The sequence below is a fragment of the Morone saxatilis genome, unplaced genomic scaffold (genome assembly GCF_004916995.1).
Source record: "Morone saxatilis isolate NCDOM2014 unplaced genomic scaffold, NCSU_SB_2.0 Contig20, whole genome shotgun sequence".
Classification (NCBI taxonomy): Eukaryota; Metazoa; Chordata; class Actinopteri; family Moronidae; genus Morone; species Morone saxatilis.
Window position 1 is genome coordinate 11,532,263 of NW_023339763.1, and position 15,687 is coordinate 11,547,949.

The 15,687-nt window shown below is 40.3% G+C and overlaps 1 protein-coding gene across 1 annotated transcript; it reads left to right on the forward strand.

Annotated features, from left to right (window-relative positions):
• The first annotated feature begins 3,529 nt into the window (after positions 1–3,529).
• LOC118331776 (reticulon-4 receptor-like 1) lies at positions 3,530–6,689 on the forward strand. Its single transcript, XM_035666853.1, has 3 exons — positions 3,530–3,533; positions 3,836–4,290; positions 5,215–6,689. The coding sequence occupies exons 1-3, from the start codon at positions 3,530–3,532 to the stop codon at positions 6,112–6,114; spliced, it is 1,359 nt and encodes a 452-aa protein (XP_035522746.1). The 3' UTR covers positions 6,115–6,689.
• The last annotated feature ends 8,998 nt before the right edge of the window (positions 6,690–15,687 follow it).

Sequence of the window (15,687 nt, forward strand, 5' to 3'; positions counted from 1 at the left end):
CTTGTAATTCCAAGGATGTGCTGACTTGCAGTTAAGATGTTTGAAAACATGTTGTAACACTGGAAAACAAGGTATCAACAATTTGTTGTTGATGCAGGATTGGAGACTTTCCCTCACTGGTCACTCAAGCTTATGCATTATCTAAATACTACTGAAACCTTAAACTGCAAACGTTTTTTTCCTCTTTTTCTGCCTTACTATCTAAAGCAGACTAACGCTATGAGTGAATAGAGATAATTCCATGTTTTACGAGGCAAATGATAAATAAATAAAACGACTGGAGGCTTGTGGGAGATATGCTGCCCCCAGTGTCAAAGCCATATGGCAGTCAGCAGCTTTTCTATCTAATATCATCACTTCCATCTCTCAATCTGTAAACTTTAAACACCCACAGTTAATCTGCAAGCAGAGATCTGCACACATTTTCCTCAGATGGGATCAAATTTATACACACTCAGCTAGGAACATTTTTTTTCAAACACACATGTACACCCTATATTTCACATTGAATAACATTAGAGGATATAATTGGAAAGAATGAAAGAGGCAACGAGGATGAAGGAGGAAGTCAGATATAAAGCGATGATGATGAAAATACAAAAAGAAAAAAAATTAAAGACTGCAGGGGTAAACAGAAGGCAACGAGGAAGCAAAAGCGATTGGAAATGCAAACTAACGCTGGGGGCACTATCACAAGTACGTGTCAAGCAGACTTGTACTGAAGACAATTTTAATGTAAAAAAGAAAAATTAATGGGACCAGTGGGAACACCCCATTGGTGAGTTTAACACTGTAAACTTACATTAGCAGCTGAGAAATCTAATTGTCATTTGTGATGCAGTTGAGGGTTGCACAAAGCAAATTGCCACAATGGTGTACTCTTATTTATGAAACCCTTTCTAGTCACATGTAGAGCGTATTTTACCAAGACATGAAAACCATAACATATACAGCGAAGAGCTAAATTTCACCATTGTGACATTTTTATATAAAAATCTTAGAAGCTTAGAGCATCTAATTAAACATGAAGCAAAATGTTATATTCAAGCCAAGACACAAGTCAGTCAAGTGCTGTGAAGTGAACTTCCCTCAGAAACACTAACAAGGACACAAAGTCACACAGACGTAGAGATGCACATACAGCGCATATTTTACATATTCACATAGATAGGTAAACAGCAGCTTTATACCTAATTAACAGACACAGCAGGCGGAGCAGAGCAGCTCCTAAAGCTGTGGAGGAATGGAAGAGTAAACGCTCTGGAGAAAGGAGGCAGAGAAGCATGAAGCAAAGGGCAACACAGATGAACAGATAACGCAGAGGAGTAGAGAAGAGGAGGAAAGAACAGAGATATAAAATCACTTCAATACCCAGAGGGACTGAATGCACACTGTATGTCCCAGCTTATAACAATAACAGTTGACCAATCAAACCTATGAGCAGACTATGAGAAAAAAAAATCTGTGTGAAACAGACGACAGTTAAAAGAAGAGGATGGGGGAAAGTGAGAAATATGAGACAAGGGAGAGAGTTGCACACATGAAATGTTGTAAAGAGCTCTTCAGCATAAGCATCAATAACAAATGTGAATGGATTTTTTTATATTTAATATTTAACTCTCCTCTATCCTAACAGTGAGTCTATCAATACAAACACATCACAGGGCCAAACTGTTTACATCAAAAGATCTTGTCTAGCTGAATGGAAATAGGTATAAAAAGATGCTCCATTTGATGTAACAGTGCAAGTTTAAATTAATTAATTACATTTTGACTAGTATGATGCATCTGCAAAGACTTGGCATGTAAATAATAAAGGCTAGCTAGTTGATGATTTCAGTTTGTACATTGGTTGATTATTAAAATAAAATGACAAAATGGCACGGTGTATATATGTGTATAATAATTGTTAAAAAAATAATTGTTAAAAGAAGAAATTACATTTGTATATTTTTATTGTTATCAATTTGTTCTTCTCTTGGCCTAGTTATCTTAATTACCTGGTACACTCTTTACCAAGTTCACCATCTTAGTTTTGCATGTTAGTATGCTACAATTTGCAAATTAGCACTAAAAGAAAGTACAGTTGAAGCTGGTCACAAACCAAAAACTGAAACTGGACAAACTGAAATATTGATCTGGGGAAAATAAAGCTTGGTTCATGCTCTGGGGCCATGGATTTCTGTACACAATTCCATGGCAATCTATGCAGTAGTTTTTGAGATAGTTCAGTCTGTACCTAAGTGGTGGACCGACATTGTCAACAACTACAGACATTGTCTTCCATAGAGCCCTGGCTATAATATAATGAATAATCATTCTTTAAACATTAACTGAGGTCTAATGTAGGCTCATAAAAGAAAGTTTAATATATATTTATAAAATCATGTGTTTTGATTTGTTGTTGGTACAACAGGACAGAAGACGGGCTGCCATGACAACAGCTGTTGTCTGTTAGTTGTTGTGTTTTTCCTTTTTTGGATGAAAAGGTCAGCCTTGTCAAATACAACAGACACACTGCTTTCACACTATGTTTCAGATAAAATGTAACATATAGAGAGAGACACAATAACAGAAACACATGATGGTACCTGTGCGTACGCAGTTACACAAGTGTACAGAGCTATACCGACACATGTGTACCACACAGGATAATACTGCTCTGATACTGCTTCAGAACACGTTGTTCTTTACAGAGCAGCAGTGTCCTGGTCATCCTGACATCTGTCCATCACATCTGTCTAAGTCACCGACACAAACACATACACACACACAGGCTGTACACATGTCAGCACATGATGTTCATATTGTATCACTTGTCTGTCTTTCTGTTCGGAAATTACTCCCTGGATCAACATGTCTCCACCCCGATCTTTTTTTCCTTTACCCCCTTTTTTTTTTTTAACTCTCCAGCCCCACAATACATCAAACATTGGAATGATCCAAGGCGGGAAAAAAAAAATCTAATAAATAATGACTGAGACGAGGGGAATCTGAAAATAAAAAGTAATATCCACTTCACAGGCATGCTGCAGATGATTCCTGCTTCATCCTCCACCTCCTCTCTCTCTCCCTCTCTCTTGGTTTTCCCTTATTGTGGGAATGTATTACAGGTGTGGTGCGTGTTCACTTGTAAGCAGGAGAAACATTGATTTTCTGTCGCCTTTAGAGGATAACCAATGGATATAACACTGTGCGGTGTGTGATAGGATCCTGCGTGTGTCTGTCTGTGTGTGTGCGCTGTATAATCAACAAGGTGCAAGGAATACATACATAAAAATGTATGTATGTCTGTGACACTGATACTACAGCACAATAAAAAAAAGAAAGAAACATAGCACACTTTGCCCCAAAAAGTGTTTGTATACCTGAGCAGTGTTTTGATGCGTCTGTGTGTGGTGCTGAGGGGCCTCTTGGTATTAAGGGTTTTCAAGGTTTTTGCAAAACATGAAAAAATGGTCCGCTGAGTTTAGGATTTTGAAACAATTTAAGAAGAAGATAACAATGAAGGGAAGGCAAGGTTAAGGTTATGGGTAAACATTCTGGGATTGATTGAAATATATGTGTGGAGAATGGGCTCACAAAGCAATACACGTTTGTGCGCGTTCGTGTGTGCGTTTGTACGAGATTTGTGTCAGCATTGTAATTTGTCTGCACTGAACCGTGCCTATTGTTGTCCTTGTAAACTGAGAGCAATGAGTTTTTCATTTAAGATGCATCTGATAACAGGAGCTCTGCTGTATGAATTCAATTAACTCTGCTTGTCTTTCTCTCACGCTCTCTTTCCCTCCATCTCCTTGTATCATTTCCATCCTCCTCTCCTCTCCTTTTCCAGGTTATGGTGGGGTGGAGTTACTCTTGGTGCTGTGTGGCCTGGATCTCTCTTTGCCCTGCCCTCGCCATTGCATCTGCTACACTTCACCCAGCACTGTCTCCTGCCAGGCCCACAACTTTCATGCCGTGCCCGAGGGCATCCCTGCCCAGAGCGAGCGTGTCTTCCTGCAGAACAACAAGATCCAGCGGCTGCTTCGCGGCCACTTCTCGCCCACCACCACCATGTTGTGGCTTTACTCCAACAACATCTCCTACATACAACCGTCCACCTTCCACGGCTTTGACCGCCTGGAGGAGCTTGACCTTGGGGACAACCGGCATCTAAATGCCATTGCTTCAGATACCTTCCTTGGCCTGGGCAGACTTCATGCCCTGCACCTATACCACTGTGGCCTGATCAGCCTGCCTCAAGGGATATTTGCGGGCCTCCATAATCTTCAGTATCTCTACCTACAGGTACATGGATAACAGCCTTTTATCTCTACTGTATATTGCATCTGTTGCCACAATCGCATTATGGTGTTATCTGTGCATCAGCCTGGCTCAGCAATTACTGCCTATGAATTGGATGCTGATCAAATGCTAGCTGTTATCCTGAGTGCAGGGAAAATACTACAAAGCAGCCCTCACACTAAAGTAACCTACTGTATTGCTTCTGTGGCTGACCACAGGAATTAAAATCCAGGCTTGAGCATATGATTTTGTTAATTACATGGTGAGTGTATGAGGAGAAAAGCTTCTGCTATGAAAAAGCCTCCTATCCATTTTATTGATTAGAAAATCAAAAGATATTGACATTGAGTGAGCGGGGTAAAGGTTAAAGCTTAAATGTCTGACAGCATTGCGTCATATTTAACAGTGGAGTACAACAAACTAGAGTCATGGATATATCACCCACTATCATCAGCATTGGCCCCCTTCCTCTAACCGAGTCCTCGACCATCATTTCTGACCCCTCTTTCACTTCTCACCATCTTTTAAAGCTACTGCCCTTTGGAAACTGTACAGATCACTAAATATCCAACCATCCTGCATCAAAAAATAATACAGGCTCTGAATTCCTGGCATAGTCCAGCTATTTCCTACACATAATGTGTGTTATTAATCTATTCTTTGATGTTAATCTATTCTTTGTGTTGTATAATGTATAATATTGTAAGGTTACCGGTTTCTTGTGTGATGCTGGAACTGAGCTAAAAGCGATACATAGTATACTACTGCTGTAATCAATATTACAATAGCGATAAGAATGTTTTAATGATAATAAATCCTAATACAGTGAATGAATGTAAAATGACCCATAAAATAATCAGTTATGCTCAATGTAATGCACTGCACCCAATTTTAAGCTTCTGTTTTTACCTTTCTACATCCTGACAGGACAACCAGTTAGAGTTCCTGGAGGACGATCTGTTCATCGACCTACTGAACCTCAGTCATCTCTTTCTGCATGGCAATCGACTATGGAGCCTTCGCCAGAACACCTTCCGTGGTCTGGGGGTCTTGGACCGACTGCTTCTCCACCAGAACCGAATCCAGTGGGTTGACCACCAGGCTTTCCACGACTTGCGGCGCCTCACCACCCTTTACCTGTTTAATAACTCCCTGACTGAGCTATCTGGTGGCAGCTTGACTCTACTGCCAGCACTGGAGTACCTACGACTTAACGACAACCCCTGGGAGTGTGACTGCAAGGCCCTGTCACTTTGGGATTGGTTGCGGAGGTTCAGAGGTTCCACCTCCTCACTGATGTGTGTTTCACCACCAGAGCTTGCAGGGAAGGACCTGAAAACGCTGAAGAAAGAAGAGCTGCCCAGTTGCTCGTCAGGCGAGGGTCATGCACATGGTGCCCCGGGTGGGGAGATGGAGCATGGAGAGTCTCTGAACCACCTGAATCGACACAGAAACCATCACAACCACCATCAGCGACCGTACTTGCCCCACGGGGACCAGTACAGCTTGCCTTCACCCTCGCCCCTGCCACGGCCACCTAAAGGAGGCCGCAGAAACTGCACGCGCCGGGGCCGCAAGGCAAAAGGGGGGCTCAATGAGGTGCAGGTTCTACAGGAGGATGGTGAGAAAGACTATACTCCAGATGGAGGTAAATATGACCTGTCTGCAACTGCAAGAAGGAAGAACAAGTGTATCCCCAGAACTTCTGTCGGCCCACCAAGTGGGGTCCAGAGAGCTAATAATAACGCAGGGTCACACCTTGCAGATTATATTTTCTGTTTACCATCAGCTCTGCTGCTGTCACTCATCTCTGTGATCCTACGCTGAGACAGGAAATGGACACTTTTGTACTGGTGGTGCAACCTTATGATTCATTCTCTTGAACCACCCTGCCCTGGCTCTTTAAATAAGGCATGTGTGCATAAGTGTGTGTGTACATGACTGTGTAAAAAGAACATTATCAAATATCTACTGTCGAAGTATCTCTGCGGTATTAAGGCAGGAATCTATATGAGTCATAATCAAAACATGGAAGTCAGGGAAAACAATTTAGCCCATTTCTTTGATGATGTCACCAAGGGAAACAGCAGGAAAACTTAACATCTCTGTGGCATCGACTGCTTCACTGAGTACATGTACTTATAAAAACTGTACAGCCACATAAAATAACAAGCCAATGATTCATTCTAATAATAGCGGGAAGAACGCGCAATAAGGTTCAAAACAGGCTTAGTCTCTATGTTTAGCCCTCTTGACACAATAGTGCTCTCTCAGCGCCCTCCATCTGTCACTCATGCTGAGACAAAGGCACAGTCATTCATAACTGTCACACTGCTCACTCAACAGCACCTTAAGATGCAGAAACAAAATACTGCAGAGAGTGGCAGTAAAATGAGTCATCGTTTGAGCAGTAATAAATACAATCACTATATATCTACTAATAAAGTGGTTATACTTATGTCTCACAGCAAGGTGAACCCACTTTAATGGACATCTGTATCCTTGGCGTTTAGTCTAAACTCTAAAAAACACCACCGGAGTTGTGACACATCTATATAACTGGCAATTCTTCAAACTAGTCCTGTTAAAAGGTTTCCGCTGTCCTTGTTTTTGTAACTCATCAACTTAAAAGCCATTCAGAACTAACGTATCATAAGAGCCAACCGTCACGGTCTGTAAATGAGGAGGTGAGTGAATGAGTTTCTGTGTTATTGTTTGTATGAATGTGTGTCTACTAAAGAAAAAAGCCATGTGGGTAGAACGACACTAGATAGAGTGCCTAATGAGAGCCAGTGGCCAATGAGGACAAACCATATAGGTAAGGGATAGCCTCAATAACTCTTTGCGACCTCACTGGCTCCCAAACAGAGGCCTGAACAGACCAGGAAGGTCAGCTCATGCAGGTCAAGGAAAAGCTGAGGCCCGAGCCTCACTCACAAACCTTCTGACTCCCAGAAAATGTTATGCACTTTCCTCTGAAATGCTGTGGAGAAAAATGGAAAGAAAATATATCCTTCAAGCAGAGATGATTCAATCCAAATACTCACAGGAGGGTTTCAAATACTGGGAAAAAAAGTCTCTACAATCAGGAAGGAGTACTGATGACGACCGCAACACCGCAATACATCTCCTGCAATGGCATAATCAATTGCTGATACTGGAAAAAAAAGCTGTTTCGAGTCTGTGATGACCATCACAGGGCAAAGGGACTGACAAACTGCTACTGTTGTGTTTAGTGCGCTCCAGAACAGATGGACTTGACAATATGTAAGCCCTGATTGGAGAGTTGGATTTTAATGCTGCTACGTCTGAGAAGAGCCCTTTCTGAGGCTCGGGATTCTTCTTCAGGAAATAACAAGGACAGAGAGGACTACAGGACACAGTGCCCTGTATGAAAGGGAGCGGTTCAAGCACACACACCCCTAATAAAGCCCAATCACCTTCACAGCCTTCCTGTCCCATTGCGAACTACTAAGCCCTGTCAGTCCAATCCCAGAGCAGAGCACTGCAGATGTTGTCTAGGTTTGACTGAACTATTTCAGAGTCATTCACCCACACTCTCAAGTGCTCGATTACAGTAGATGAAACCTGTACAGATGCACACGGCTGTCCGGGTACCTTAACTAGCCAGTAATGCTAAAAGTCTCTTTATTTCTTAAAGCATTACAATGTTACAAATTCTATTTTAAAAGAAGCTGCCCTTGTATGCGAAGGAAGATCTAGCTAAAAAGCTAAAATCATGACATGCTGATAAAAAGCACAAAAAATTATTCGTTTTGGTTTGCTGGTAACAATGCGCAGTCCGGATGGGAATCCAAGAGCAGGGGCCACATTTGTACCCTGCTTGTGTGTGTTTCCTGTCCCGCCTTTTCGTGTCTATCTATCTAAATGTTGGGGACGAACAGAAGCCTGTCACTGGTGTCATTCTCCTGACATGTAGGATTAGAGACCCCTACTGGTGAACTTGTTTGTGCTGCTGTGAACCCAGAGGTGATGTAAATTGTGTCTGTTTATTCCTGTGAGGATGACTTTTTGTAAAAAAAATAAAAATAAAATAAAAAATAAAAAGAAAGAAAGAAAAGAAAAGGAAAAAAAAGAGAAACTCTGTTGTGTCTCGGTAGCTCCCTTAAAAAAATAAACAGGGAGCTGGGGGCTGGAACTTTATTTTTTATTTAAAATGATTATTATCATTATTTCATTTTTTTTATTCTGTCTTTTTTTTGTTTTTCTGACTCATTCAAGGTAAACAGTACATTGCACTGTCCCCCTTCGGCTCCTCCTATTTCTTCTATGCACCTATTCATCCCTCTGTCTTTCCCTCCCTCCCTCCCTCCTTCACCTCACCTCCCTCCTTCACCTCACCTCCCTCCCTCCCTCCCTGTCTGTCTGCTTATTCTCTCCTCCCTCTTCACCTTCTCGCTGCTTTCTCGTCCACCCTCGCCTGCTCCCCCTCCTTCCCCTCTATCTCTATTCTTCCTCTTTCCTCTCTCTTCATTTGGCTGCCAACCCAAATGTTTTGTATGGTGTATCACAAAGCAATGCCAGACCAAAAGTGTTTATAAATAAACATTTTAACAGAAAGTGCCTCAAATGGCTGAGTGGTCTCTGTTTGGTTTACCTCCCCTTTGCTTAAGTGCCATATGCACATCTGTCTGTGCGTGTATGGCTTGTGAGTGTGGCTAATAGACAGACCTCCAAAAGAGCCCTGAGGCTGAATGATAAGGCAAGAAAAAAAAAGAAAATGTAAAAAAAAAAAAGTAATGGAATAAAGTACACAATTCATCTACTGCAGGGAGAGAAACAACCCAGATTTAACCAGGATATATTGTTGCCTCCTTCATGTCTTAGTTCACTCATTACACTCAGCAGGCCCTCATATAATATGCATCAGAATGACTGTAGCACACGCCACGCACACACAAACTCACAAATACACCTGTCGGAGTGCTGTTAGCTGTGAGGGGCAAGGGAGCGTGTCTTGGTGTCAGGTCAATGGCTGAGCGTCAAAGTGAGCCGCTAGCGTGTGTCCATCTACTTTCGCATTGTTTGCACAGTTTCACATCATGCATGCGTGTTTTGCACTCTGCACGAAAGTGTTTCTAAGTCTCGTGTGTTTGTGTGCTATATGTGCGTGTTCCACCGGTGTACAAAATGCCACTTCACGGCAGATCCAGCCTGACATCCGGCTAGGGCAGGGGAAGAGCTGTGCCTCAGAGAGACAGTATCCACTGCTCTGTTTGTAAAACAAAGCTGACAATGAGAGAGAGGGGGGGAGTGAGAGAGAGAGAGAGAAAGAGAGAAAGAAAGAGGAAGGAAAACCACAAGGATTTAAAGGCAGAGGGGTGGAGATATCTTCGAAAGAAATCCATGAAGTAGTTATCAGTACCAAACAGACCCGCAGCCAGGGGAGAGGAAGTGGGCATAATATGGGTGGCTGTAGTATCAGCACCAAGTTGTGTTCGATCAATCACTGCATGTGTCTCAAGCGAAATGACAGACCCACTACATGTGTTCATCCATGTAGAGACACTACATGAGATGAAGAGCATTTAAATTAGGGCACAGAGCTTTGGTCTCAATGAGTTCAAGTATCTTTATTGTTGTTTAAGATCATCTCCCTGAACCACGTAGTGCAAAATATATATTAAATATATATATTAAACATATACATATAGACAAAAGAGAACAATAGTTGCTAAGATAGATGTATAAGATAGACATAGATGTTAAAAAGATATTTAGTTAATACTTATTTACACAATAAAATGGAATTCTAAATCACACAGTTATCAATAACAGCTAGTAGCTAGCAGAGGTATAAGGAAGAATATCAAATATCTCACACAAGTAAAGGCACATTAATTATGAAGAGACTTAAAATAAAGGTGTGTGTATATATATCAATATAAAGGAAAAATTAATAAAAATAAAAGAAAGCAACATTAAAGATACAACAATAAAGATAATGATGAAACATGGGAGGAGCTCAGTAAGGAAGAAGACAGATGAAGGCATGAAAGAAAGGGAGAAAGGTGGCAGAAAGTACCAAATTGAGAAAAAAGTTAGGAAGAAAAATAGTAGTAAAGGCTTGAGGAAGTTGAGGACTAAGAATATAAGATAATAATAAGATTGGGGAAAGAAATGATAAGGAAAACAAAGGAAGGGAACAACTAATAACAGAAGGGAAGAGGGATAAAAGGAATAGAGCTGAGAGAAAAGAAAGGAGATGAGGACTTAAGTTGAGAAGAGACAACGATAGGAGGCAAGAAATCAAGATGCTCTTGAGAACAATCAGGGAAATGTGAAACGTTAAGGAAGGAAGGAATTAAGGGAAAAAACAAGGTAGTGGGGGAAAAGAAATGCACACGAGAGAACGAGAGAAATCATCCATAGAGACGCATGTATACAGGCTTCATGATCAAACAGAAGAACAGCTCATCCACTAGTTCAGTCCCTAAGCTGAGGATCTGAAATAGCCGCATGTGAATATTTATATATGCCTATGTTCCCTTCCAAAGGCAGAGAGGCCAAGCAAAATTGATTTCTCTGTGTGAATCCCTGAAGAGTTGAGACTCAGCAAAAGAAAAGCTGAAAAGAGCAAGGGAGAGTGAAAAAAAAGGAATAAAGCACTGCTAGAAAGAACAGTAGTAGGTTTTGTGAAACAAGCGGAAAACTAAGAAATGGGAGACACCTTCAGTGAGATGCAAATGTATGATGTTTTCAGCAAACAGATGCATACACCATTTGTCTTGCATTTACTCTTTCTCAAGGCAAATGCAGGCAGAATTTCCTCCACTACGTGATTTGATTTTCTTTCCCATCGCCATCCAAGCGCACGGCATCTATCACGCATCAGCTCACATGCCTTACAGTACCTTCCGGTAGGCACCATTTCACACCAGCCGTCTTTTCGCTGCTATAACTCCATCAAGCTACATTACACTCATTATAGGCACATATCTGATTCCTATTAGGAAGAAGGTCAAAGTGTGGAACCGCAATGGAGCCAAAAAGGACGTGCAGCCATGGAATCACAAGTGTGTACCCTGCTAGATGTGATTTGATCTGTCTGTTTCAAGTCAAAACTTTCATCACATTTACTGGCACTTTTACATTTATTGATGGCTCCTTTTTCTCCATCTTAGTCTCAACCTGCCTAACTGAAGTGGTTCCTTTATTCAATATGTCTACATATTATTGTCACTTGACAAGTCCAAATATCACACTTTCAAAAGGGTAACAAAAGTTCATGTGCATGTGAACAAAAAGTGGAACAGTCAGACACAGCTGGAGACATTTTCAACCTTTTGGCAGCAGAGTCTTGCACAAGGAAATATGGAGTTGATATTTTGAATATGCAGCTGATGTCTTCATCATCTGTTGTGCATGCATGGTGAATCAAGCATGTGTCAGTGTGTTTTAATCAATTTTAGAGTCTTGCTGCAGCTTTATTAAATGTTTCATCATCCTGGATTAATGTTTCAAATAAGTGAAGTCTGTACTTGCACTGTGTTGTCTCAGAAACAAAATGTGTGTTTCTAACTAAATTTTGAATGCACTGTTCCCTCAACCAAACAATCTCAAAACAAATGTCAAATGTAATTCAAATGCATCTGAAGGGAAATGACAGTAGTCAGGCATTATTGTCACCATGCTGGTTGCCGTCTGAGAGCTAAATAGCACTGACAAACCATGATTGGGGTGGAGCTTAGAAAGTATTTGTGGGCCTAAATAATAAAAAATGTGGAAAACGAAACAAAGAAAGAGTTGACCAAAGTATTATATTTATAAAGAGTATAAAGAGTTTTTTTTATTGAAAATCAAATTACTTTTGCATGTAGTTGATCTTAAACCATCAACCAGTTTCAGACAGGGTAAAACTTTGACCTGATTGTGACAAAAAAGGAAATTTTAATTTAATTTTGTTACAATAGACCTTTTCACAGCAGCCACTTTGACATGAAATAGTAGGGTAAAAACAGGTGTGTTACCAATTAGACTAATTAAAGTTATGTTCTGTTCAAGTCAAACAGAGCTAGGGTGCTGTTATTATGTATGTAAGCTTACTGGAAAGGCTCTGCTACATTGAATGGAACCTTAATTAGTGTCATCGGTAAAATCTGTGTTTACCCTACTATTTCATGCCAAAATGGCTGCTGTGAAAAAGGTCTATTCATGCTAAGGGTGACATGAATGTCCTCTCAAAATTTCATGGCAATCCATCCAAAAGAGGTTGAGACATTTCACTCAAAACCTCTGAATGTCAACATCATGGGGGCACTAGAGGAAGAGTCAGGGGATTCTAAAGTCAATAAGATTCAATCAATCAAACCAATACTTGTTGAGATAATTAAGTCTGGACCAAAGTGGTGGACCGACCAACAAACTGACAGACTGACATCGCCATCCCTAGAAACACGGCATCAGCATGGTTAAAAAAAAAAAAGAGTATGTGAGTGGTGGGAAAATGTCTGACTAGAACACTATCTGGTTGCCTGAACAATGACCGGCTGATTAGAGCTCTTAGACCTATCAGGTCAGACACCAGTCAAACACCCGTGTAAAAGGGTTGTCCTGTGTCCAGTGACCTGTATAGGTGACCCACTTCAAGCATAATGGCAAGGTCACCACAGCTGTACAGCGCTTTTCAACGTGATGCCATATATTCTAAGCTCCTCCCACTAAAAAAAAACTTCCCTGAGAAGTATGAAAAAGACTTTCTGTATTTTTTTGCTACTTTTCTTCTTTAAAAAAAAGTTAGGAACATCACCCAGAGCTTTCCCGCTAATGGGGTCCTATCTATTATTTCTGAGTGCTCTGCTGTGCTGGGTGGTTTGAAACCATTCCTAGAGGAGACAGCATCTCACTTTAGTCCTCTACCTGTCATCTAGATGCTGTCCCAACTTAATTCCTACACTATAAATTCTTCTGTATTATTAATTATTTGCAGTTTCTTGACAGTGAGTCTTTTTCTTTTTAGTTTTTAAGATGCCTAAGTTCACTCCCAGCATTGATAAAAAGCTTGTCTTGATTTTTGATGGTCACTAACCAATTTCTGAGCTCACATATCAAATCATTGCATTTGGCATGTGCAAGGAATGCACAAGGAATTTTGCCTGGGTAAGTTCAGTTTTGGGGGATTGTGCCAGCTTCCCTGCTCACTCAAGGTAATAAAGGAGTTTTTCACATCTCATCATTTAATTTGAGGGTATGAGAAATCTAAATTGGCTCAACAGCTTGAAGTCACCTAGAAAACTAAGCAGCTCCTCTCGAACGTAGGAATTGTTGCTGTAACTTACACATTTCTGGTCCAACTGGAGTTCTTGTAAGACTGACAAGTGCAGTACTGCCGTGTAAAATAGCAGTTGTGTCATAAAAAAAAAAGTAATTTGTTTTATAAAACAAAAGCTGTCTACACTCTCTCATCAGTCTCCACAGGCTCATACAAAGCTCAGCTCAGCAGAGATCACACTGATGACAAACTTCCTTCAAAACCACATTAGATACAGAGCCTAACACCAGATATTGCGTGGTTGCCATATGGTTATTCTGCAAAGGAGTGACTCCAACCAGTTTAGGGAATAGATAGATTTAATATTCGCATGGCTTGGATCAGAGAAAGGAAGGAGGGACCATCAGTACATGGAAACATAGTAAATATGAATAATAGTAAAACAAGATGTTATAAGTAAACAAACCCTTTAAGTTGAAGTAAAATATTTATGTAATGTTTGGCCGAATATGGTGTCTGGGGAAAATTTTAATGTGACTCCCTTTATGTGACAAAAACCATCTTGAGTGTTCTATGAAGCCATACAGAGACATAATCTGAATGTGCTTTGTGCAAGACAACAGTTTATATTCCCAAGCACACACACATACATACCGGTATTTATATAATATATATATCATTCATACATACAGTTTGTTCTAAGCCAATAGGACAGACTCTAAACAACAATAACAACTTAAAGAGAAATATATGTGGCAAAACCACATTCATTATACTGAAACATTATATTTCACCACTTGTAAATCGACAGTATGAAAGCTTCATAATGCACCAGCCAATTATAATAAGCCACACTAAGAAAGTAATTCATAAGGAATACCAGTGTATTATTGCACAGAAGTAATGCAAATAATACACAAAATAGACAGCATTAGCAAGCCGAAACCAAAATATAATGATTAATATATCTCCATAAAATGCATAGCTTGCCAAGCCATAACAGATCATACTAGAGCCTGACCAATACTTGATTTTTAAGGCAGATACCAATACTGACATTAAAAATATCCAACAAGAATATTCCTTCTTTTAACATAAACACATCACATAAGCAAACATGTTTGTATTGAGACCAATATATGTACTGAGTAACACATGGTACAGTTAAACCTGTCAGGCTCTCTGGTGGACAAACTATGTAATGGCGACACATGATCTCAAACAAAAGTTTGCCACTTATGCATTTCAATTGTTTGTTGCCTAATATGGCCAACATACCTACACCCTACACACTTTAATAAGGATATATCAGCTTTCAAGGAGGGGAGTCACAGCTGCAACATGGAGTGGATCCACACAGGACTTTTTCCTTCACAAAACCATCCTGAAGGGATATTGATTAGACTGTTGGCAGGTGAGCATCCTTACAAAATGTTACATGAGCAGCAAGTTTTTTTTTAACAAAGTCTGTGCATGGCAGCAACAGCAGAGCAGAAAAAATGAGAGAGTAGGCATGGCACAGTTTGCTTGAATAGACTGCCATACTGCTTGGATGTTGTGGTAAGCATAGTATAAGGGCCTCAGTTTAAATAATTACTTACATTAATGTGCTCACAAGCTGGTAGAGGTAAAAGTTGTAACCTCAAAAGTTCAATTTCATAGCTGAAATCATAATGTCGCTGTCAAATTTAGCCGCCTGTAGACAGCATTAGATAAGATAAGCCATACACTATATACATAACGTGACGGTATTAGCCTAATTCCACACAAAACAAAACATGGGTGTTGTTAGTTGATAAACTCAGTATGTTCAGTCAAAGACAATAAAATCAAGGATTACACACCACTCACCATTTTGCTGTCTGAATGAACAGTGTCTTTTTTGTGATTCAAAAACATGAACAAGTAGTGCACCAGATGGCTCATATCTGGTGGCTGGTGAAGTAAAAGTGAACTTTTAATTGCATCACTGTTTTAGGCTTGTTACATTCATGGCTTTGTCAGAGTCAGGACCTCCAGTTCAGTGCTGTGAAGCAGCTGCCTGTCAGTCTAAACAGGGGTCAGCAGATTGTCAAAATAGATAGATATGATACATTCTAAAAGTTACCTAAATAAGAACACATTTGCAAGAAAATGTACATTATCAAAAGTGAAAGTGTATATTACTT